Source organism: Culex pipiens, chromosome 2 (assembly GCF_016801865.2).
Source record: "Culex pipiens pallens isolate TS chromosome 2, TS_CPP_V2, whole genome shotgun sequence".
Classification (NCBI taxonomy): domain Eukaryota; kingdom Metazoa; phylum Arthropoda; class Insecta; order Diptera; family Culicidae; genus Culex; species Culex pipiens.
In genome coordinates this window covers 113089213-113115243 of record NC_068938.1, presented here as the reverse complement: position 1 = coordinate 113115243, position 26031 = coordinate 113089213, and the positions used below count along the sequence as shown (strand labels likewise).

Below are 26031 nucleotides of genomic sequence, written 5' to 3'. Positions count from 1 at the left end.
AAGGGTATAGTTCCCCTATCTTAACTTTCCCAACATGATTTCATGAATTAATGAACAGTTAAACAATTTATGAACAATTAGACTTCGCAAAAACATGGTATTGATTTATATTTTTCGATCACTTGTTTCAAGAATTTTTGTAAGTGAAATACTCAATTTTTGGTAAATAAAAATGTATTGTATCCCTGAATTTTCGAGTTATCGAATTTTTTATGAAAAAGTTGATTTTCCCCGTTTTTGTCATTTTCCTGTTTTTGCGCACGATGCGTCGAAAAACCCCAGATTGTATTTTCAAAAAAATCACATTTTTAATCCAGTTAATGAATCTTGCCTATTTTTTATATGTTACGTAACATTTCTCGAGGAATCCACTAGAAATATTTTCAGATGTTGGCCCTTGGATCCAGACACCTTCAAAACGGCACTTTAAAGTTTCATACGACTTTTCCGCATGTTAGGCTGATTTTTTAAACTCGAAACATTTTTTTCTTGAAAGTCAAACTTATTAGAGCAGTTCTCTAGGATTTCGGTCATTCAATTTTTTTTTGTACCGTCAGTGGGGGTGACTATGGGTCAAAAAACGATACACCTCTCGTAATTACTTAATAACAAAAACAATTTAAATAACATCGAACATCTTCCAACGTAGATTTGTTCTTAGATAGTTTCCTGACATTTTCCCAAAATATGGTGGATTTTGATGAACACTACCTTAAATGCCAATAGTTTGAAAATTGACCCAATCTCACCCCTTAGAGGGGGTGACATTAGGTCAAATGAAACTAAAATGATGCTCAAATACAACGATATGGTAAAAACAAGTCATCCAACAGTGTTTCTTGTTCGAGGGAATCGTATTGACATGCTACAATGTTTGAAGTGGAGATTTTCAAACATTTGGGTAGTTTTCGAGCAATTCCAACAAAAATTTTAAAAAGTTGATTTTTCGAGAGGTCATTTTTGGCCAAAAACGTACCTCAACTTTAGACAGCTGCCAAAATAATAGGATTTGTTCTAGGAACGAGATTTTTTCAGCGAAGTCATCTTAAGATGTCCCCTACACAACCCTTTTAACAGAACTCAGTTTCAATGAGAAGAACTTGAGAAATAGTAAAATCCGTAAAAAATCACTTTGACCCAATCTCACCCCTCAGACCCAATGTCACCCCCACTGACGGTATTTTTTAATCCGACTGAAACTTTTTCGGACCATTAGTTGCTGAGATATCGACACTGAAAAATGGTGGGCTGTTTGGGTGAGACTTAGTAAACTTCAATTTTCCTGTTTTTAAACCTTTGCATTGCAATATCTCAGCAACTAAAGGTCGTATCAACAAAGTCCGAAGAAGCAAAATATAGAGAATTTTCTCAATTTTTCAAAAATATTTCTTTCAAAAGTGGGTAAACATGTGCACTAATTAAAAAAAAATGAAAAACTGCGACGATTTTGAAAAAAGTTACCTAAAAAATGGCTATAACTTGAAAACGGTGCACTTTATCAAAATTTCACTTAAGAACTTTTTGATTGCAAATTAAATTTTACATCGAAAAATGAAGTTGAAATTTCGATTTTTTTTTTGAAAAAATCAGAATTGATTATAAAATTCATAACTCGGTCAATGATTTTTGCACAACCTGGGAATTTCTGAAAAGTTGGCATTTTATGTCCTCTAAAACATATCAAAAAATAAAAATAAAAATAGTGTTTTATTGCAAATCAAGTATTAGTGATAAAAAGTTAAATAAAAAAAATTTCTAGTGTAGTCCATATCCATACCTACAACTTTGCCGAAGACACCAAATCGATCAAAAAATTCCTTCAAAAGATACTGATTATTGAATTTTCATACATCATTTTTGTATGGACAGCTGCCAAATTTGTATGGAAAATTATATGCACAATTAATGATGCAAAATGGCTTCTTTGAGCATACCGAAGGCACCAAAAAAGTTTCAGTCGGATAAAAAAATACAAAAATTAAAATTGAAGAAAAAAGACCGATTTCGTAGAGAATTGCTCATTATCATTCATTTGTGCCCAAGATAAATCAGTAAAAATTGAGCAAAGTTAGACCGCTGCAATTTTTTTTTAAGTTCATGTCCCTCGCCCATACTTGCGTAGAGTATGTAAACAATTAATTATAATTCATTAACATTGTTTTACAAAGTATTATTTGGATCATTATTTTATATTTATTTGAATTTATTCCAGCTTTTTTTAAATTGATTATAGCATTCGAAATATTTTCTTTTTCTATAGGTATCTATTCTTCCAACTCAACAGAAAATGACCAAAATTACAAATTTTTAGGTACAATTTTCCACATTCATCGGTAATTTTCGTCATTTTCTTGGGTATATTTATACCTTATATGTGGTAAATTTTCATCATATATGAGGTAATTTTACACATTTTTAGAGGTAAAATCAAAGCTTTTTTCTGACATAAAAGATGTACTCCTTCCCAGATGTAATATTACCACGATTTTTTTTCTGTGTATTTTTATTGTTGGTTTTAATTAATTTAAAAAAAATCATAAAATTTAATTAAAGTACATGCAAAGCCAATTTATTATGATTACGTTCAAATATCGTTTTTTGTTTACTTTTACTGATACTGAAAAAGTTCGTTCTTTGTTTACTTTTACTGATACTGAAAAAGTTGCTAAATTTTCACAACAAATTTGATTTTTTTAATCGATTATAGGCTGTTCCAGTGGTATTTTACCATTTTTTTCACATTGAATACACTGAAAACTTCTTCAAAACTCTAGGCGTAAAAGATTTTGCATTTTTATGTTAAAACTTGGGATGAAAAAAATCCTTATAATAAATTTGAGCATTTAGCAATTACAACGTTTAAAACGAAGCATTTTTTCTGCTCGGTAGTCCAGGTGTTAGTATTCAGTCGAGTCGAGTCGCGAGAGGACCACATGACCTAAAATGAGAAGAAGAAGAAAAAACTACAACGACAACAACAACGACTTTGCTGAATGCTGCTGATGCTACCACAGTCTATGTTTCGGAACGCGATTGAGATGATTAATTGTGCGACGAAACCAGGGGAAACAAAGTGTGTTGTGTTGACTAAACGAATTCACCTATACCAGAGAGGTGGCAGAAAAAAAGCTTTAGTTCAGGGAAGTGAATGAGTAACGCTGTGTGTTGATTTGATAGTCCTCCTATAGGTTGTATTTTGGGCATTCAAATACGTACGCGAGGCGTCTTTTGGTCGCGAAAATGCTCTGTTTACGTGATCAATGATTGTCATTGTGGTGGTACACAGCAGGGAAGACTGTGATTTTTATGCTTGAAGGAACGCACGAAATCTTGATTTGATTTGTTGGAATGGGATTTTTTGCATTACCTATTACGGTGTACGTATTTGGCTATTTAACACATTTTTCAACGATGTTTTCAAAACAGTTTTTGTTTGTTTTTTAAAACAATTTCAAATAAAAAAAATCCAATTACACAAAGGATTTTTTTTTTTGAAAAATTTCAGATTACGTTGTTTGTACATGACCCCCACTGAATACATTTCTGACTACATGGTACCACCAATGAAACCGATTGTGACGTACTACGTGAATTCGCTCAGCAGTTAAATGAACATTGATTTGCATAGTTATAGCTAGCTCCTTGGCTAACCGCTAAACCTGTATTCAATAATTTTATATCATATCATATTAATTCAGACACTTGATAAACTAGCAAAAGCAGCAATTGGCCAAGCCAATTTTCAGATTTTGGTTTTTAGATTGCACAGTATAATCAACATCCAGTGGCAGTGCGTGGCCGAATGGTTACGCTGTCCGCTTTGTAAGCGGATGATTCTGGGTTCGATTCCCATCTGCTCCAACCTTCCATCGGATGAGGAAATAAAATGTCGGTCCCGGCCTTGGTTGTTAGGCCGTTAAGTCATTCCAGGTGTAGGAGTCGTCTCCATGCCATAAATACAAACAACACACCAAACCAAGCCTACTCCGGTGCAAACGCTGGCGGCGGTTGGACTCGCAATCCAAAGGTCGTTAGTTCAAACACTGAGGTGGAAGGTTCCTTGGAGGAGAAAGAGGTTTGGGTGCTCTCCCCATTCAAGTCTTCGAAATCCTAGGTTCGAGCAGAAACTTGCAATAGTGACCACAACAGACCCGGGGGTCATTAATGTGGATGGTTTGATTATTTGAGTATAATCAACGTGTTATTTTTGAAATGATGGATCTCGAAAAATTCGCAGCCACAATATGCTTTCAAACTATAGGAAATAAATTATATAAATTATATAATTGATACCATATGTTATCATGAATGTGTCAAATTTCACATTATTCATTAGGACGTATTCGATTACCCTTTTTTATTTGGTAATCCGATGCCACAAAGAGTTCCATCATGTTCACGCCAAACGAACCGATGAATATTAATCGCCATCGCGCGATTATCCATCGTCACCGGAAATCGAATCCCTCTCGTCGATTTTTTGTTGCCATTTTTTTTAACCACGTTTATCTCAATTATCATACAACCGACGTGACTCGCTGATGCGTGAGCGTTAATTGCTGTTTATATTCGACACTAGGTCCAATGACAGGCAAAAAAAAGAGAGTCACCTTCCCTCCTCCCAATTTGTCCGTAAAATTAGCATGACGTTGTGATCTGTATTGTCACATTTTGAGTTCGTCTTCGGCCTTCAGAAATTTACTGGACATGATTTCAAACCTGAGAGACACAAATAAAACTATAAAAAACTCAGTGCAATGTTGCCACTCTTCATACAAAACTGTATTTCGGTGCTCGCTGCTCCCGTTGGAGCTTTTAGACAGATGCAGTTTGATATAAATTTATATCCCATTTTAATGCTTGTTTTTTGGTTGAAATTCGTGACTTTTCGAACTAAATCCAAAAGAATTGCAATTCGGTGTTTGTTATTGTTTACAATATGTGCTCCAGTTTTTGTCAATTCAAGGTCAACAATTAAAACTATTAACTCTCGAAACGACAAAAAGTGACGTGCGGTAAGATAGCACACTCACGACGATTGATTCGGGTGAAAGGACATCCGCGATGAACGCACACTTTTTACCAATTGAGCATTTTTTTCCCATTCCAAAGTCACGCGTATCGGTGCGATTGATTGAAAATAGCAAGCAACAATTTCAGCCACAATCGTCATCCGGAACGAACCGGGAAAAAAATCATCAACGAAGGGCGAAAAAGTCCATTCATTGCACTTTACAGGACGACGGACGGCGTCATAAATATAAACGCTGATTAAATAAAAATGTGTCATTAAAAAATGTCGGCTTTTCGTGCTCCCACACGTGAAACACGCTGCATTCTTTTGAAATTGAAATGAAATATAAAAAAAATGTGCAAATCGGCCAATTTGTTCGTGTTTTTACCGGCTCACACCGCATGACAACATCAACATGGTGTTCAGGGTGAAAAAAAAAACGGGAGGATTTTTTTTCTTCACACGAGCAGCAATCAAACATAATTTTTGCTGTTTATAAAATGAAAATTATAGTAAAACAAAGGTTGTCGCATGAGCAATTTTAATTCCATTGTTTCGGAGGTGTCTGCGCGTCACGTGTCGTTTAACTCTGAATTTAACCTCAACGGTTGGAAGTTTTAGTGATTTGAGAATAATTTAAAATCGATTCTAGTATTTAAGAAGCAAATAACAACACCATAAACAGTTGGTCGTTATCATTGTATCTGAAAAAGACAACAATCAGAATTTAATAGTAATCGGTATCGGAATTTCACAGTTATTTGAGAAAGTGCCGTCTTCTTGGCCTACAGGGCAAAAGTTAACGGTGTAAAAAGTTTGTTATAGAAAATTCGTAAATCTGTGAGAAAAACTGCGTTTGGCCAAAACTTTAATACCGTAGGCTTATAGTCCATGAATTCCCCTAACTTTTGGCTGTTGCAAAAAGGTATTGGGGTTTTAATAATATCCATTTTTAACAGTAACTTGTTAAAGCTATGAGAAAAGTCCAACCAATCATAGATGTATATACTGCCCCTGATCGCATAAATGTCCCATATGCATTTTCATCGATTTTGAGTTATTGATGCAGCTTGGTTCAAAATCGTGTGCTCTTTCCAAAAAGCCTATAACATCCAGTACTTTGTTCTAGAAATCAGGAGGAAATCCAGTTTTTTCGTGAAACTTAACACGTAGCCTTATGTGTGGGACAAACTTCAAATGCGTTTTTCTCAGATTGCTGTTTTTGCATATGGGACATTTATGCGAACATGGGCAGTATAGCACATTTTAAAGTGCTTGAAAAAACCTTTCGAATGCATTTAAGAGAATTAAAATTGATCAAGTTCTACGCAAATGGGAGCATTTTTGCCTTCCTCACCTTACTATAAAATCACTCGAAAAATGAACTTATTAATTTGACGTCGTAGACCCACCTTCACGTATACATATCGACTCAGAATCATGTTCTGAGCAAATGTCTGTGTGGATGTGTGTAGGTGGGGGGACAAAAGAATTGTCACTCGATTATCTCCGGACTGGATGAACGGATTTTGACCGTATTAGACTCATTCGATCCGTCTTGAGGTCCCATAGGTCTCTATTTAAAATCAGCATGTTTAGTTAAGTACTTCAAAAGTTATGCTAAAAATGCACTTTTTTATGCACTTTTTGGAGGCCGGATCTCAGATATTTCAATGAAAATGATGTCCTGTCGTTAGTTAGATAATCGAAAGACCTTCCAAATGAGCCTAAAACACCGAGGATCTGATAACCCTATCAAAAGTTATTAGCACTTAAGTGTTATTTATACACTTTTTGAGGCCGGATCTCAGATATTTCAATGAAAATGATGTCCGGGTCTATCATACGACCAGTCGTTAGTTGGATAATCGAAAGACCTTTAAAATGACTTTTTGCAATTCCGTCTAGAAACTACTCACTTTTCCTGTCATTCTTGAATGACGAAATAGCCTACTTTTTTGTACCAAAAATGACAGAATCGATAAGCAACACTTTTCAAAATAAATCCTGAAAAGTTCTACTTTTCAGCACTCAAATGGGTGCTGAAAAGTTGAACTTTTCAGCACTTGTTTCGAAAAGTAACAGTTTTCAACATTTTTTGATTTAAACGATTTATTGACAAAATACATGAAAATTTGACTTTAAATTTCACACAGTGTGTGTTCTTTGGAATTGCAAAAAAAGTTGTATAGAACTTGTTGCAAAACTTGATTTTTTCAGCACTCTTCGTATTTATCCAACTTGGTGAACCTCGTTGGATAAATGTACGACTCGTGCTGAAAAAATCCTCTTTTTGCAATTTGTTGCATAAACTACTATTAAAACATCGAAATTCTGACAACCATATCAAAAGTTATTAGCACTTAAGTGTAATTTATACACTATTTGGAAGCTGGATTTCAGATATTGTGATAGAAATATTGTCTGAATCTTCCATGCGAACTATCGTTGAATAGGTTTTTTTTATCAGACCTTGCGATGACCCAGAAATATTGAAGGTCTGCGAACCCTATCAAAAGAAATGAGTAATTCAATTCAATTCAATTTTTATTTTATGAGTGGTACTTATCGGTCTACAAGTTGTGGTGTTTAAATACATTGAATAGAGATATGGGATTCATTTCAACTATACGTAGATACATGATAATCGATCGATGTTTTAAACTTTGAAACGAAAAAAAGTTTTTTTTTCCGTGATTCGGTTATCCGAAGTTTCGATTATCCACAGTAAAATTTTTCCGAGACCTTCGCATAACCGGGACTGGACTGTAGTGAGAACTAACAGTGTAGAGTGAGCGAGATGAACCTTTGATTTGACTTATGAACTTAAAACACTGTTCAACATGGTCTGTTAGATTTGAACTCCCTCAAGCCGTTCCAATCGGCAGAATTTGGTTTTAGTTCAGTTTTCCTGGTATCAAATGTGGGTAAAATGATTTTCCATTAACGTGAATTAATGATTCGGATTGAGCAATTGATCTGATTATATTTATGTAACTTTTTTTGTATTCTGTTAACGATGCGTATCACAAAAAATATGCAATGTTACATAATTTTCAATCCGCAATCAAATTGCTACAATAAAGCAAACACAAAGAAGTATTGAGCTGCCATTATCAAAACAACCCGCAGCACGTGATGATGTGGTGTCGGCCTAATCCGGATTACAAACAATCTATAAAAGAGAGAGAGGAGGACTTTTTGCAGTGCTGCCAGCTCTCGTGTTCAAAGTGGCAAATTGTTGCCAGGCCCAAACATTGTGTGTGTCTTTGCGATGAAATGTTGTTTGTGTGTGTAGGTGATATTTTTCCGGCACCAAACGAACGGGATAAATTGAAACAAATGATTATTGATCCGAGATTTATTCGCCCGGCCAGCGTGCAGAAATTCAAATTTATTCCATCCTTCCAGCGATGGTATTCATACGTGTGATTCTCACTATCGGGTATCCGTTCCGGGGACCTGTGGCCAGGGCACAACGTGAAGGTGCGCACAAGATGTGTGTGTGAATTTAGGATGCAGTTTCGATTGTTTATGCTGGGTGGGGAAGGGGGAGTGGGAGTACTGTTTTGCATAAAACTATTTTTCCAATTTATTGAAATTTTCATGCGAAAATGTGAATCCATTCTCACATTTGCACCGAGAGCCGAACCGGTTTCGTTTATTATGCTTGGCAGCCGAGGATGGCATTGGAACAGAGAATGGCCATTTGAGGATATGCTCACTAAATTAATAGCTTAGGTGGATTCGAATTTAATAATACTATGGTATCATATTCAAAGAACTTGGTTTCGTTTGGAAACAAATAGGTATGGTTAACTGCGTACAATTTCTATAATTATAAAATAAAGCATATTCTTTTTTTATCATATAAGTATTCAATGTCTGGATTTCGTCACATTTTCGGAATCAATCCCACACAACATACATAATAAACTGCAGCAACTAATATTAGCAAAATACGGCCGACTTTTGATGTTGCTTTTTTAATGAAGCCAAAATATGCAATGCAGGCACGTTTGTTTCGACGGACGTTGGACGTGTTTGTGTGTGGGAGTAGGTCAACGGACTTTCATTGTGAAATGAAAATCCAACGCGCGTAGATATTAAAACAAATATAATCAAACTTTTCGCGAGGTTGCAGAATTCTCGCCTGTTGCTGAGGGTATTCTCACTGGGTTTGGTGTATCATGCGTGCTAAATTCCGAATAACAGTGTTTTTCAATCTAAAAAAAAGTTTTGAAATGTCTACCATTTCGACACTGTCGTGCTAACTTGGCGCACGTAGCTTTATGACTTACATGCATAGTCCTTAAAAGCTTGTGTTTGGGCATCCCGAGCAGACGGAAATAACTTGGGAAGGTCAGTTTTTGATATTGTGAGAAGATCGAAATATGTTATTGGTATGATCGGATTAGTTGTTAAAATAACAAAAATCAATAACAAAGATTTGTTCGAAGAATAACTAAAACTGTTATTATGTTGTTATTGCAATAACAAACCAATAACACAGAAGGAATCATCAAGGAATAACAAGATTTGTTATTTTGTGCGGAGAGGTGGAGCAGCATAATAACAAAAAATGTTATTGAACTGGTATGTCTCCATAACAAAAAAAGTTATTGTTTTGGTTTATCTGTAATTTGCAAATAAACCTGCAGTTGCCATAACTCCTCTGTACTAGTCAGGGCTGCAGAGTCGGGTACCTCCAAGCGACTTTGAATCCATACTTTGAAGACAACTCCGACTCTGGATGCAGGATATGACGTCAACGACGACTTCAGCTTTCCAAAAATACCCGACTTCACAGATTCCGACTCCAAGTAAAAGTTGCTGAAAATTTGCTGAATCCGATGTAGTCTGGAGTGAGCTCGAACTTCAACGTCAGCTCCGACTTCCTGGCTCTGTGAAAATAATAACAGTTTTTGTTATTCACACTTCAAACATTCTCAATAAATAAATCAATTCCGTTAGAAAACATAACAAAATTTAAAAACATGAACTCGCAAAAGTTAATTTTATCGGATTAATTTTAGCTTGAAACCCCATTTCATGGTGAAATAAATGACCCCGATGAAATTGGTCAAAATTATTTCATAGTTCTAGCCAATTTTAGTAAAATCCCTTAGGGGGTATATCAAATAATTAAAAAATATCAACTTCCAAAATTTCAACTTTTTAGAATAATTTTAGCTTAAGGACCCCATTTCTTGGCCAAAATAATGACTCTGACGAAATTGGTCAAAATTATCCCATAGTTCTAGCCAATTTAAGTCCCTTAGGGGGTATATCAAATAATTAAAAAAATCAACTTCCAAAATTTCAACTTTTCAGAATAATTTCAGCTTAAGGACTCCATTTCAAGGCCATAATAATGATCCCGACGAAATTGGTCAAAATTATCCCATAGTTCTAGCCAATTTCAGCAAAGTCCCTTAGGGGGTATATCAAATAATTAAAAAAATCAACTTCCAAAATTTCAACTTTTTAGAATAATTTCAGCTTAAGGACTCCATTTCATGGCCAACATAATGATCCCGACGAAATTGGTCAAAATTATCCCATAGTTCTAGCCAATTTCAGCATAGTCCCTTAGGGGGTATATCAAATAATTAAAAAAAATCAACTTCCAAAATTTCAACTTTTTAGAATAATTTTAGCTTAAGGACCCCATTTCTTGGCCAAAATAATGACTCTGACGAAATTGGTCAAAATTATCCCAAAGATCTAAACATATTTAACAAAAGAAAAAATAATAACAGATTGTGTTATGGACTCTTAGAAACTTTTCCATTTGTGCGATTTATGGTAATTTTATTTATAAGTCAGTATACCGAACGAATAACAAATTTTGTTATTAGGAGAGTTTTTGAAATGTATAACATTTCCTCTTATTAGCGTGTAATTAAACATTTTCAATATAATATCACTTCAATACAAAATTTTGTTATTTTATCAGAAACTGTTATTATTTTTTCTTCTTGAAGTTGAACTCCAGGATAAAATAATAACACTTTTTGTTATTTTAACAGGATTTGTTATTGAAATATTATTAATTTTGTTATTACCGTCTGCCCGGGTTTAAAATAAACAGTAATTTTTAAAAGCGCTAAAACAGTCCTCTTGAACTCTTGCCCTTGCGCAAAAATGTTCCCTGAAACAAATAAAAAAATAATTTGGGAATTTAACTTTCAGTGATTGAAAGTCAAATCAAAAGTCAGGAATTTCTATGTGTACCGTCATCTGAGGTGAATTGGAACTAATATGTTATCCAGGTTTTAGCACCATATTTTGATATTTTTTTATTGGTTTCAGTTAGTACAGCTTAGTTAGTTGTTTTAAAAACTGCTGTCCTTATTCAGACAGACTGCTCCAGTTGAGGGAACCTATTTTTTAAAATTCTAACTCTGCCGGTACCAAATCGATCAGAAAATCCCTTCTCGTGACTCAAATAAAAATTCCAGTTGATAAATTACACTTGACCTGATCTAAAACAAGAACAAGGTGGCAAAATTATATAAAAATGATGGATAATTGAAGTCAGGATTTTTTGTCACTTACCTATGAAGTAATCATGAATTCAAATAATAAATTTGTGTTTGAATTAATTCGTTCATGGGTATTTCACTGTTTCTAAACAGTGATAAATAGTGATACCATGAGTTAAGCAAAACCTGCTTCCACATCAGACTGATCGCATAAAACTCACTTAAATATGGCTCGAAGTCATCCTGAAAACGATTTGACACTATAGACTGCCGTAAACAAGTCGGCTATGGACACTTGAACCTATCTAAATGGCACGCCGTCAAAGTGCTACGATCAGCAGCAAATGGCTGGTTCAAGTTTTACCAGACTTGGCGGCAGCAAGTATCGAATGATTAACCCTTTGGTGTCTATATTTCTTTTTTTTTTGCATTTTCAATGGTTCAAGCTTTTGTTGAAAGGCAAATCAGTTTAGATATCTTTTTAAATTTTGAGCAAAGTTTGAAAATTGGAATTGTTAGGTTAACAGTTTCCATCTCGTGTCAACGAAACTAGACACTCCGAGTGATGGTCGATCGATGCCTTTGCGGGGAGTGTCTCACCTTGAGATCACGTAGAATCGATCAGGTTGGAGCACTGATCATGTGGTAAATTCGATAAATTCAATCGATACGTCATTATCATTAACACGGCAATGTTAAGTGGTGGTTGCGGTGCTAATTGAAGTTTCGTGATCGGTTCAATAAATGTCGATTTTTCTTCTATTTTGATCATGTAGGGTGGAATTAACTTTTGCACTGATTAGCTCGATTATACGTTAATTTAAAACGCGTGGCTCTTACACCGAACCCTGCACGTGATCGTGCGTAAAATGTTACTTCCGAAGTGCCCATTTCGCGCCTTAAAATAATGTTTTCATGGACCGGCAAAATTGACCATTTCATTCGAGCGCGAATGGCACCGATTTCATGGCTGGTTGGCTGTGCCAATGCACTTTGGTTAAATGAAAACATTAAGTTTTTACATGCATTATTAATAATTGTTGTTAATTTATTCATAAATTTATTCAGCAGAGTGATGTAGCATTATTACTGCTGGTGTGTGACACAACCCATGCGTGTGCCCATATGTTTGTTTGATCATTTTGCGGCGTGGAAATTGGTTCGATACACGCCAAACGGAACCACGCCACTTTGGCAAACTTTGCGTGCGGCCTGCGAACTAGTTCAGCGATGATTTATGTGACTTGAGTTGCGTTCTGGGTGCATCGCAAAATTCTACTGTGAAACCAGTTACTATTGGGAACCATTGAAAAGAAAATGAAATGATAGATTTCAAATGTTAATAAATTCAGGGTCTTCAATTTGTAAGGTTAAAGTCAGTTTCTTTTTCACTGATTAACAAAATATAAGAAACTCATTTCGATAGCAGCTTAACATAGAATGCCGTCTCCTTTCTCGAGGCTTCCTAATTCCCGTGCGTGAGTGTTTTCCCGGTGCTCGTCGAATGTGGGTTCAGGCCATTCACCATTATCAAACATGGCGTGGGTGGATGCTGGCTGGTGGTTTGCAATAGTAGTTCACCCGAAAAACCCTGGCATCGAGAGGGGTGGGAGGTAACAACGCATCCAGACTCCCGCACGTTCCGGGGGACTCCCGGGAACCCTTTTGGTCAAGTGAACCGAAAGTAATGTGCGCCATGCCATGGTTCCAACCAGCCTTACCTGCATCTACGGCATAAAACGAGCGATAAATAAACAAAATATACCTCGCGTTGAATGAATGCACGTTTGCACATCGTCGAAACTGGGGTCCGGACAACAACTTTTTAGCAGCATTTTAGCAGCACTGCAGAACAGTGCAGTGCCCTTGTATTCCCCGATGGCGGCATCTGAGCGGAATAAAAACACAATTTTAGGAAATGCATCCGTGGAAAATCTCTATTGAGTTATAACAAACGAGAACGCATATTGCATTATGCGGCAAAGGGAATCCGTAAGTAGATCGAAGCGAATATGTAGTTCATCGTTCCGTTATTGTTTTAGAGGTAGACCATACAGTTTCACAACATTAGGTAAGCAGGCAATTGAGGAAGGTTCTGCAAAGTTTTTTAATTGAATTAGACCATTGCAACCTAAAATTTTTAACTTAATCCGCGTCTTTTTTTTCATGTTGTTAAACAGAATTGAATGTTTGATATGCATTGCTAATATTTTTTTGAATATTTGCAAGGATTTAACCCACCCGCAGTCGCGTACTTTGTTACGACACTGTAGAGCCAAAACACGCGACTTCCCGAAGAACTTCAAATTAAAGTAAAACAAACGTTACTTAATCCACCCTTAGGTTGTTGTTGCCTTCCTCACATTTAGAGGATACTGCTATCCAAAATAGATACACAAGGGCGGACCTTTCAGTGTTCTATCAACTTGATTCATTATTTATACCACCAGATTGGGTAGTCAGATCTTCATAATTCAGGGCACTTATGTGCTTATAACTTTATAGGGTTGTCAGATCTGCAATCTATTGAACTCGTTGGAAAGGTCTTTTGATTACCTATCCAACAACGCATGATAGATCCGGACAACGTTTTCATCGAAATACATGAAATAAAGTTCATAAATAACACTTAAGTGCGCATAACTTTTGATAGGGTTGTCAGATCTTCAATCTTTTGAACTCGTTGGAAAGGTCTTTTGATCACCTATCCATCGACAGGTCGCATGATAGACAACGGATCATTCATAGCTTTGAAAATATTTACCACCAAACTTTAAGAATCGATTTTCTCGAAAAGTGTATAGAAATAAATTTTGTAAATTTTATAATTTTGTAAATTTTGTAAATTTTGTAAATTTTGTAAATTTTGTAAATTTTGTAAATTTTGTAAATTTTGTAAATTTTGTAAATTTTGTAAATTTTGTAAATTTTGTAAATTTTGTAAGTTTTGTAAATTTTGTTAATTTTGTAAATTTTGTAAATTTTGTAAATTTTGTAAATTTTGTAAATTTTGTAAACTTTGTAAACTTTGTAAATTTTGTAAATTTTGTAAATTTTGTAAATTTTTTAAATTTTTTAAATTTTGTAAATTTTGTAAATTTTGTAAATTTTAAAATTTTAGAAATTTTGAAAATTTCTGTAATTTTGGAAATTTTGTAAATTTGTAAATTTTTTAAATTTTGTAAATTTTGTAAATTTTAAAATTTTAGAAATTTTGAAAATTTCTGTAATTTTGGAAATTTTTGAAATTTTGGGGATCGGTTCATCCTTGGGAACGTCAAATCAAATTATTTTGAAGAAATTTGAGAAAACTTCAAAGCATTTTAAGGCTTTATCCATAAGGTACGTCACGCTAAAATCAGCCAAAATTTACCCTCAACGTTTTCATCGACATATCTGAGATCCGGCCTCCAAAAAGTGCATAAATAACACTTAAGTGCGCATAACTTTTGATAAGGTTGTCAGATCTTCGAACTTTTGAACTCGTTGGAAAGGTCTTTTGAATACCTTTCTAAAAATGTATAACATCACGGGGTTTCTTACAAAACCACAATTTTTACAATCTTCCGGACTTTTGTTAGAATCGTTTTTTAAGCATAACTTTTGAAGTACCTAACTAAACATTATAATTTTCAATGAGCTGATGATGAAGTACATCTACAACGGATAAGCTGCTTTGTGCAGCGAAGTTTTTCGACGTGAACAGACAAAACAAACTGTGATTTAGTTTTAAGCTTTTTCTATTTCTATCCTTTTCCTTAGCAAATTTCGAAGGTTTTTTTTTAATTTTTCCTTCTCTTGCCAAATCCTTTGTTAGAGTATTCAATTGCATCTAAATGAATTATAGTTGAAAGGAACTCCAAAACTCTATTAGGTTATAAGAAACAGGTTATAAGAAACAGAAATTGATTATTTACTAAAAAACTAATTTATTCTTTTCACTGAATTTTGAAAATTGGAAATTCGTTGGAAAATCGAATTTAAGTGAATTTATAGATTGAAACATGTTCGTCTCCTGCCTCTAGGCGGGCTTCGATTGAAAAAATCGCCAAAAATCAATTCACAGACAATTTTCCATCTTTAAAAAGCGTTGGAAAGAAGAACTCTTATAATTGAATAAAATTTTAGGGTTGGAACTGTGTTTTGTTTTATGTGACTTTGCCAATGTTTTAAAAATTATAGGTTTTTTGTAATTTCAAATTTGGCTGTGTTTTTCACTAGTATTTTCTTTACTATATGTAAAAATAAGTATGCAGAAATGTATTATCCCAACTATGCCTCTCAGCACCTTCAAATAATTTTAATGATAATGGTTTCATTCTATGGTATTTTTTTAAAGCATGCAGAAAGTGAAAACTGGCTAAATAGACAAAAAGAAAGTGATAATATTAGCCAGAAACAAACATAAAATAAACAAGATAAATGCAAATATAAGTACTAAAAATGAATCAAGAAAAACATAAAACAAGAGCAAGACTGACTGAAGACTCTTGAACACGGGAAAAATATAAAGAAAATCGAAAAAAATGTAGCCAGTAGAGGGTTCAAGAATAAGATTCAAGAATAAGATTCTATTTATTGTCAAACTGCCTTACCTAAACCGTTCTAAATCTCAAATGGTACTCAAATTGTGCTTTTTTTACTATAATGCATATAACTCCCTTCAGATTTAACCAATTGGGATGCTTTACCCTTCATTTTGCTGCATTTTTCGAATTTTGAAATTTAATTCAATTTTATCTTAACCCTCTAGCGCCCATGGTTACTCCAGAGCACCACTAATTTTTGGATTCAAAATTAAATTTCTCTCCAACCATTCATTTTTTCAACCTGCATTAGTTAAAATAGAATGTTAACCAATAACCATTAAAATTTCGTCCAGTTACGAGTAATGTGGAAAAACGTAAAAAATCTCGATTTTGCTCTGGGCGGGAAGGGGTTAATTACAGACATTTTAAGATCTTTGGCGTTTCTAAACCTTCAAAAAAATATTTTGATTTTTTGATTGGTTACGTTTAGAACAGTCACAAAACAACAAAATTAGAACATCGGTTTCCAAATTTGAGCTTAAGTGCTCTAAAAATTGCTGTCCCTATTCAGACTGTAGTCCCGAGACGCCCCAGTTGATGGCACAATAAAAGTAAATAATATTGTAAAATTAAATTAAATTAAATTAAATTATCGTTCAAAGTGTATCAAGAAAATAATGATTCGAGCTTTCAAATCATTTGTCCAATTTGTTCTCGTTAAAGATTTATGATGAAAGAAAATTAACAAGGCGTCAAATATGAGGAAAAAAAAACTAATTGAGACGATTAACAAGAAACCGTTTTTCAAACTGAATACTTCATGCTATTCAAACAAGCTAGAGTTTAGAAATTTAAATAGGGATTTTTAAGTGATTCAGTCATTGCAACTATAGCTAGCTATAACACAAATAATAATGATTTTAAATGGATAGTTCACATCACACCATGCGTTTCCACTGGTTTTAGTAGAAGCCGATATCAGTAGTTCAATGAGCTGTGTAAATAATTCAAAAAATCTTCTTTTCTTGTAGGGGAGTGTGGGGTAATTTGGACACCCTAAGGAAATTGCTCTGTCACGGGCTGTATGGATATTTTAAAGGAATGTGGATGACACCAGAAGATAATAGAGACCATATTTGATGGAAAAATGTCATTCATTTCGATAAATTTTGATTTAAAACCCATTTTTATCGCAAAAATTAAAAGGTGTCCAAATTACCCCCACATTTTTGTGTGGGGGTAATATGAACACCCCTATGGGGTAATTTGGACATGCCTTGTGGGGTAATTTGGACATGCCTTGTGGGGTAATATGGACATACCTTGTGGGGTAATTTGGACACATGTTGAAGGATAAGTTTAACATTTAATTTTTTGAGCATGTTTTTTTATCCTTCAACCTGGTTTTGTAATTGCTTTATATTTTGAAGTGTTGTTTTGCTCACAATTTTTCATCAAAGGTTTAAATAATGATTTTGTGATAGAACTATAATTCAATAGGAAGATAACAAATAGTTCAGTTAAAATTTAAATATTATTGTAAACCAGCATAGAAATTAGAAATGTCAAAGAAATTAATTAAAACCAATCAACAGTCTTGTTGAACGCCAAATGTACAGTAATCAGATTTTCATCAATTCGAATATTGGAATAAATTTATCTAAATTAAAAAATAGGGGTTTTGTGAAATTTATCTAAATCCCTTTAAAAACTCATCCAACCATGAAAGTTACTTTTTTGTTGCCTGACAGGTAGACTTTCAGGTATGTCCAAATTACCCCACAAGGCATGTCCAAATTACCCCCATAGCATATTCTATCATAAATTGCAATTTTTGATGATAAAGATAAAATGCACAATTTTTTTATGTACATATCTCAGGCATCGTCCAAGCAACCCCCTTAAACAAAAAATGTCCACTTTTTTGCCATAGAACCCCTGCAAAACCTTATTTCCTAACCTTCAAATATTAGAATTTAAGGCTGTGCCAACCGGCCTTTGGAAACTTTTAAATATTATACCAAAACTACTTAACCTATTCCAACTTTTTTGGTTTGTCCATACTCCTAGGCCATTACTAGTACTAGCCTTATCACCACAGACAAACAGACATGAAAGTCGAGGTCACTAAGTTGTCCCAAAAATGTAACGGTTATTTTTCAAAAATCTAAAAGCATGGTTAATACCTTTCGGATTCACCGCCAGAGGCGCCCTTGTGCTCATCAACAGGTTTTTCAAATGACAGCTTTGAGCTTTCATTTTTATTTTGTTTTGGTTGTCGACAACACGTGGCTCGAAGTCGTGTTTTGGAGTAGGGTCGATTATTACGGAGACTTGATTCCGCCGAATGAACAGAACTCGGAGGTGGTTCCGTCCGGCCACTTTCAGAACCTGTTGCTCCGGTGGATTAAGCTGTGATTTTTTATGCGGAGTGCTGGTTTGCCTGGGCAGATGGTTCCATCGATGCAGTTCTTTAATAATCGCTTCAAAAGCGGAACATGCCACCTACTGCACAGCCACGATCTTTTCGGCGCGTTTGTTGCCAAGTTTGTGTTGACTTGGTGGAAGACCCCACTCGTCTATCGGTGGATAGAATGGCCAACGCTTTGAAAAATTGACGCTGTTTATGTCAGCTTATTCTAGGGCATCGCGACCATCAACACTGCAGTATTCTGGACCAGGTCGTGTCAAATAAAATCACGAGTAAACCCAATGCGTACAGGGAGTTGGCCATTCTACCCACTGATAGACGGTTGGGGTCTTCCACCAAGTCAACACAAACGTTGCAACAAACGCGCCGAAAAGATCGTGGCTGGGCAGTAAAGGGCATGTTCCACTTTTGCAGCGATTATTGAAGAAACTGCACCGATGGAACCTCGGATGGAACCATCTGCCCAGGCAAACCAGCACTCCGCATAAAAAAGCGCAGCTTCTTCCACCGGGGCAACAGGTTCTGAAAGCGGCCGGACGGAACCACCTCGTGGTTCTATTCATTCCGCGGAATCAAGTGCATGGTCTCCGTAATGATCGATCCGGCTCCAAATCATGACTTCGAGCTGGGTGGAGTCTTCCACCGCCAACCTACTCCGACCCAACGTTTTTTTAGCTAGGAACCGATTAATGACTAATTCTTCTACTCCTCCTTTACAACCGGCAGGAGAAGATGTTTTGGCGACCGTTTTGTTGTTGTCAGCTGCACGGCACTCGCTGGCATTGTGAGACTGTACTTGGCCGGAAGAAATAAACTGTCCTTTCAGCCTCGATTTTCTTTTGGTCGTCTGAACAGTGACATGTGGAATTTCCGTCGAAACGGAACGTCTTCTCTCTTGTTTCGAAAGCAAACCATTTTTCTTTAAAATGCCTTTTCAACGTTTTGTTGTGATTGCCTTTGATGCACGCTTTTGGTTATCTGTCATGATTACTCATACATACATACACATGTCCAGCTGACATTTGGGAGAGGGAGATTCTAGGAATCGTAGATAGATGTCGTTAGTGAGCAAACCAAATTCAAATTTAAACTGGTCCCACTTTTTGAACAAAAATTTGTTCTAACTTTCATGTCTGTTTGTCTGTGTTATCACTTAAATTGCCGTTTTCACCTTATATGCGAAGAAAATGTGATTTTTAAAGGGGTGTCCAAATTACCCCCACTGTCCATATTACCCCAAACTCCCCTATAGGAAAAAAAATCTTGTTCAAAATTGAATGTTGTTAAGTTAAAAGAAAACTCCACTAAATTAAAAAACAACATCCAATACCACTCCATCGATAAGCTCTCGTTTGATCCTCCCCACCAGGCACTGCGTTACTAAACAAGATCAAGTTCAAATGAAAGCTAAACACAGTGTAAGTGGCTTATTACTGGTGGCATTCCCGGCTCCGCTAAAGCTCCGATTCATGCTGTTTGTTGTTTTTTGTTTTCACCGGTACGCCGCAGCCGTTTGGAGTTTTCCCACGTTGCTCGATGGCCAAGAGGAAGTAGTCGATTGTGTTTATACAGCATTTTTCCAGCGTCGCAATAGAAAATTATTTCCTCACACAGAGTGTCAGTAGCAGCAGCGAGTTAGCGATACATATCGGGAATGTTTGTTAGCTAATGGATGTGAGTTTTTTTTCTATATTTGATGGGCAGTTGTGTCGTGCGACCTGCAAGCTTGACCAGTTCAATCTTATCGTAGAATGAACGACTCTTTGGATTTGGGCATGATCTGTTTTGTGGAGTTTGACTTTCTCAAGTTTTATTTTTAAGCTAGACTGATTTACGATTTAAATCGATACCACGTGACTCTGAAAGTCAGTCACATTTCACCCTCAAAGTGACTTATCTTATCGTCGTTACAATTGTATATCTATTCGTTATCGGGCATGGAGCTGATCGACGTCACTTTTGACGATTGCTAGGGTGGACGCTAACTGTTGCGATACAGTATTGCTTGTGTCTAAAGTCGGAGAAAAAACGCACAACATCCACCCAAAGCAGCTACAATTCCAGTACGGATTCATTCGTTTTTTTTCTGCTGTTGCCTCAAGTCAGCAGTGGTGAGTCGAACAGACCGACGAACGGACAGACATGTGATTGATTTGTTCTCTCGCGAACGTTCTTTTGATCTGAGCTGTGCATAAAAAAGTGTTTATTTCGTTCATTTTACTACGAAAAGTACTTTCACAGCGGTCTTAAAGTGTTTTTCGTCTCTGTTTAATTTTCAGATTGCCATAAATTGCTCGGAATGGATCATTTGTGCGTGGACCTGGTTGGGGGTGTGAAGTGAACGATGAAATTTGGCAGCCATAAACGGAGAAGGAGAAAATAAATTGTGGCATTTGTGCTTAATAATGTGAACCTCGTACAATTTTGTGATGAATTGAAAGTGCTTAAAATATTTATATGTTCTGGCTGTGATAGATGATTTCCTTTATTGCGTTCGAGAGTAGGTGATTTCAACAAAGAAGACTCGCGAATAGCTCCAGATTTTATCGCTAATATCTACCATTTCACACCTTGATTCGCGGGGAATATTCGTTATCAATAGAAAATGTGTCGCTGTTGTCAGAGGTAAGGCTTGCAAATATTAATTTATTTACTGTAAATAATTTCTAGAGTTTTTTTTTTGAAAAGTTCCTATAAACCAAATTTTTAATTTTACTTTTTGGGTGTTTTTAGAACCACCTTGAGTCAGGGGTATTCAAAAACACCCAAAAAGCAAAAATTGAAAATTTGGTTTATTGGACCTTTTCAAAAAAAAAAAAACTCTGGATTTGAAAAATACCAACGTGTAATAATCGATAGCAAACCAAAACAATCAATAACAATTATCAAACTATAAAAAAAAAACTTACCAGCAACTTGAAAACTCAACAACTCAATAACTAAACAACTCAACAACTCATTGACCAACAACCAACAACTTAACAACGAATCTTGATAAATTTCTAATTAATTTCATTTTCCTGTCAATTTTAGCTGCTGGGAAGATTTCTACTGGAGCTGTTTTGAGGAACGATTCTGCTACGATGAAACTATCGGTAAGAGTCCTCACCGCTCCAAGCATAATCCCCAACTTCAGTCAGGACAAAATAGTTTCGACAAATTCAAACACGATCTCACACACACACTCAGACACGTGATTTGGCATGAAATCGAGGACGAACACGTGAACTTTTTTTATTTGCATACACTCACCGACCGAACTGATTCGTCCTCGGCGGCGTTGAGTTAAGAGGCTAAGAACGGAGGGGGGCAAACTCCTTCTGGCATTTATCTTTCGTGACAAATTCTTCTAGCTCAGACAATTGTCACTGCTATAGTTGTAGACATACAGAGCGTGAGTGCGGCTGATGAGCATAGGTAGAGTGTGCTGCACCGCGGCGTATGAAATTCGTTTTGTTCAATTGCCGCATAGCCTCGGAACTGATTGGAGCCAATATTATTCAATTATTGATTTAGTGTGCTGCCCCTGTTCGCTTTGGGCTTTGTGAAGAACTGAGCTTATTGGAGTGGGAAAAATTATGTCAATTTTATGTTTTACTGTGTAGTCGAACAAATCGGGTTCGAGCTATTCAAATTGCATGATACAAAAAAAAAATTGCAAAATCACGGAAATTTTTTTTTTACAGCTCAGCAAATTCCCTTGTCAACGATTTTTTTTTGCAATTCCGAAAACTACAACGTATTTCTTTTTATGCGTATAGTCTATTCAACGACTGTTCCAACCTAGTCGTAATTGATTATTGCACTAATGTTTTCCTGTCACAAGTTTTTGAGGCGTCCTAATTTCAGGTCTCAAAAAACCTTTGAAAAGAAAGGCGTCGGTTTTACGTTCTAAAAACAAAACCGAAAAACCGACGCCTGTAAATCTAGAGAACTTGTAATAACGAACTAGGGGGCAATTACCACCACTAGTTCATTAATTAAAAATTAAATAAAAACCAGAACTTGAGACTCTTTGAGATGAGAGAGAGATGTAAAGATCTGCAACTGCTCACATTTGACGTGGGGAAGGAGAATTGTACCTACCCTTTCACAATCCTGGTTCGATTCAGCTAATCGCACTGTCCTGGCAAAAAGAATCACAAAAGATCGTCGCTTTGGGTTATGGAAAAAGTCATGTTTATTGCATTTAACTGTCCTAATTTATTGTTTTTCGTCGTTTTAAAACTAACCTAACCATGTGTGTGTGTGTTCGTGTGTTCTAGTGTATCCCGCGGTGGTCGAGTCAAGTCGGAGGATCTTCCTCCGGCCAGGCCTGGCGCAGGAACGGTTTTGGGTTCTTTGGTTTTGTGTCTTTGTCTTTGGTAGAAAAAAAACCTGTACAGTGTTTAAGGCTTGTTTTAGTACTTGTGCTTTGTGTAACAGTGGTAACAATGAACTCACCGGATGGCCTCCGCCATTGCGCTCTAACAGATTCTCGGGTTGGCGCGCTCTGCCAACTTGGAGGTTCTGAGAAAGGAGTTCATCTCTAATAACTTGTTCTAGCTTTAAAGTTTTGATTTTGGATATTTACCACATTTTTGTTACCTCCTTGCACCACCAACCAAACGACCACTTTTAGCGTAGAGCGCGGTCCTTGACGGTTAGTTTGGATGGTGCGGGTTGGGACCAACTCCCTGACACTAAATTAACAATAAAATACACTCTTTAGACACGACTCACATATTTAAAGACACTAAATTACCATTTCGCCGCTACTGGAATGCTGTTAACATTCAACACTGATATAACAATTTCACTGCACTATAAATTACAAGACTTTTACAGGTGGGACTAGAATATGTGTAACGGATTCTAGTCGGTAGCGGCAAATGAGGACGATTCAAAATGAAGAAGTCCCTTTTATAAAATTTTAAGCTTTTGTTAGCGTATTTCGAAATTGACGCAATAGAGATGTGAGTCGTGCTTGCCGAAGGGATAGCTTGTGTGTTTGTTTTTATGTTGTTAAAGTGTAATGGTTAGTTACAATGTCCTAACTTGTCCCTACGGTTCAGTTTGACAGGATTATGCGAAGCATTGTAACCAGAGATTGGACTACGTACAAGCGATAGGTTACAAACTTTCTACTCTTTTTGTTTTGAAAAGCAGGACCTTTTGTCATTCGAGAATGACAGGAAATGTAAGTAGTTTCACGATGGAATTGCAAAAAAAAGTAGTTTATGCAACAAGTTGCAAAAAGATGATTTGTACGACGAGTGCTGAAAAAATCAAGTTTTGCAAAGTGTTGCTTACATCATATTTCCATGTGTTAAGTAAACTTACCATTCAAAACAAAAAAATATTGAAAAATTTTACTTTTCCATTCTGTTATCCTTGGAAGAGAAAAGTAGGTCGTTTTGTCGCTAGAGTATGACGGGAAAATTTAGTAGTTTAATGACAAAAAGTTTTTTTTTCAATATAATTTAAAAAAAACTGATAAAAACACGTCTGTGATTTGGTGATTTTTGTTTCGCTTTTTTATCACTTTATATTTACTTATTTTTTCCGAACATTCAATATCATTTAGGCTTTTGCAAATATGTTTCAAGACTCATGCCACCCTCTTTCCCCTTCAAAAGTGGTCCGAAAAATCAGGGGACAAACAATATTTTCAAAACTATTCCAAAGTTTTCATGGTAATAGAAGTATCAACTGAAAACTTTCAAAAATTCATTCTTTTGCATTGATCATCATCTAATTAGCATTTATGGGCTTGTTCAAAAAGCTCCACCTGAACCCCTGAACCCCACCTGAAGTGTGTAAGAAAAAAATAAAATTTGAAAAGTACCCTCTCCGATCCTGCTCAAATTTGGCAGGGCTGTTGATACTATCAAAACATGCAAGAATCCCAAATTTCGTCCAAATCGGAATACCCCCTCAATTTTGGTATTTCCCAAAAAAAAAAAGAAATTTTGGCGATTTTTGAGTTGCTTGGAACCCCTATTTTCAAACAGCGATAGCTCGGTCGTAGGCTCAATTTTGAAAGAAATTGAACGTAGAATCCATTTCCGTGATTAAAATTTAGATTGAACTATTTTTTAACCTGCATTGCGCAATTGAAAACTTTAAATGACATTACTTCAAAACAGCCGTATTTATTTTTTTTTAATTTGACCTTACCATCATATTTCTCTGCCAATTTTACATAAGAATCACTTATTGACAAAAATGAATGAACAATTCCAGCCCAAAACAGGAATTTTTTAGGTACTTTTTTCTCGACCCTCTCCGATTTCAATGAAACTTTGTAGACATGTTATTCTACGCTTATATAAGCCATTTTTGTGTATATGGAGCCAGTTTCACTCGATAATGACATTTGAGAAGGGCGTGAAAGTTTTAAATATTTTTGTATTTCGTAATTTAAATATTGCGGTATCTCGAAGCCATTGCATCGTATCAAAAAGTGGTCAGAGACAAACTTGTAGGAAATTTGACAGGTTTTCCGAAAAAATACACTGAAAGAAAAAAAACACTCCACTTTTATGAGATTTTTTTTTATTTTTAAGTTAGAAAGTCAAATATGAAAGCAACCCCCATTTTTTTTGGTCAAATTTTTTGTGAAAATAGCCAAAGATGTTACAAAAAGACTCACGAAAAATGCAGGATGGAGCAACTCACCTGAAAAAATAAAAAAATCATTTACTGAAACTGTTTTTTTTTTCAAAAGTGCTCTAAACATCAACATTTTCAAAAACCGAACACGAGAGTTGATTTTCCAGACAATTTTACATAAAAGTCTCCATATTGACCATTGTCCTAAGTCTAATCCTTGTGAAGTTACAGCGGTTTTAAAATAAAATATGTTGAAAAAATAGTTTTTTTGTGGTTTTTGGCAATTTCTATATGAAATACTTGATTTTTCTGTCTCGAAAATATTCTTACCGGAAAACTCGTCCAATTTCCCATAAGTTTGTCTTTGACCACTCTTTGATACACTAATTTTACTTATATCTGTAAGCCCATAAATCCAATTGAAATGCTGTCAAAGACAAACTTATGGGAAATTGGACGAGTTTTCCGGTTAAAATATTTTCGAGACTGAAAAATCAAGTCTGTCATATAAAAATTGCCAAAAACCATAAAAAACCTATTTTTTCAACATTTTTATTTTTAAGACCGCTGTAACTTCACAAGGATTGGACTTAGGACAATGGTCAATATGAAGACTTTTATGTAAAATTGTCTGGAAAATCGACTCTCGTGTTCGGTTTTTGAAAATGTTGATGTTTAGAGCACTCTCGAAAAAAAAAAACAGTTTCGAAAGATTAATGCACAATTTACCGGACGCCATGCCTTCTGATCAATGATGATATGGGAAGGGCTTTTTAACTCCAATAACTCAAAAAAGGACGCTCGAAACACGAATAATCCTGCAAGGCAAGCGCACCATCCCACCGTCCAAAGTTGTGTTTCACCTAAAAACTTTTCCGAATACTTTTTTTTAAGATTTTCTTTTAATTTGCATACCCGATAGGAGCCCCCATGAAAGCGCACCCTTTTTGGTGCGTGTGATATTCGATACAGTTA

General features: G+C 35.5%; 2 protein-coding genes across 5 annotated transcripts in view; one reads left to right on the top strand and one right to left on the bottom strand.

The window, feature by feature from the left end:
* The window catches only part of LOC120414693 (uncharacterized), a 52848-nt gene that overhangs the window by 16999 nt on the left and 9818 nt on the right, over nt 1–26031 (bottom strand). The gene's annotated exons all lie outside the window — the stretch shown is intronic.
* Nucleotides 1–26031, top strand: part of LOC120414689 (uncharacterized) — a 36866-nt gene that overhangs the window by 2607 nt on the left and 8228 nt on the right. For 3 of the 4 annotated variants that reach the window (XM_039575977.2, XM_039575978.2, XM_039575976.2), the window contains exons 2-3: nt 20742–21087; nt 21496–21557. In XM_039575977.2, the coding sequence (XP_039431911.1) occupies nt 21068–21087; nt 21496–21557 (82 nt within the window). In that variant the 5' untranslated portion in view covers nt 20742–21067. Of the gene's footprint in view, nt 1–20540; nt 20662–20741; nt 21088–21495; nt 21558–26031 lie in introns of those variants that run through there. The other variant, XM_039575975.2, reaches the window with a different exon arrangement.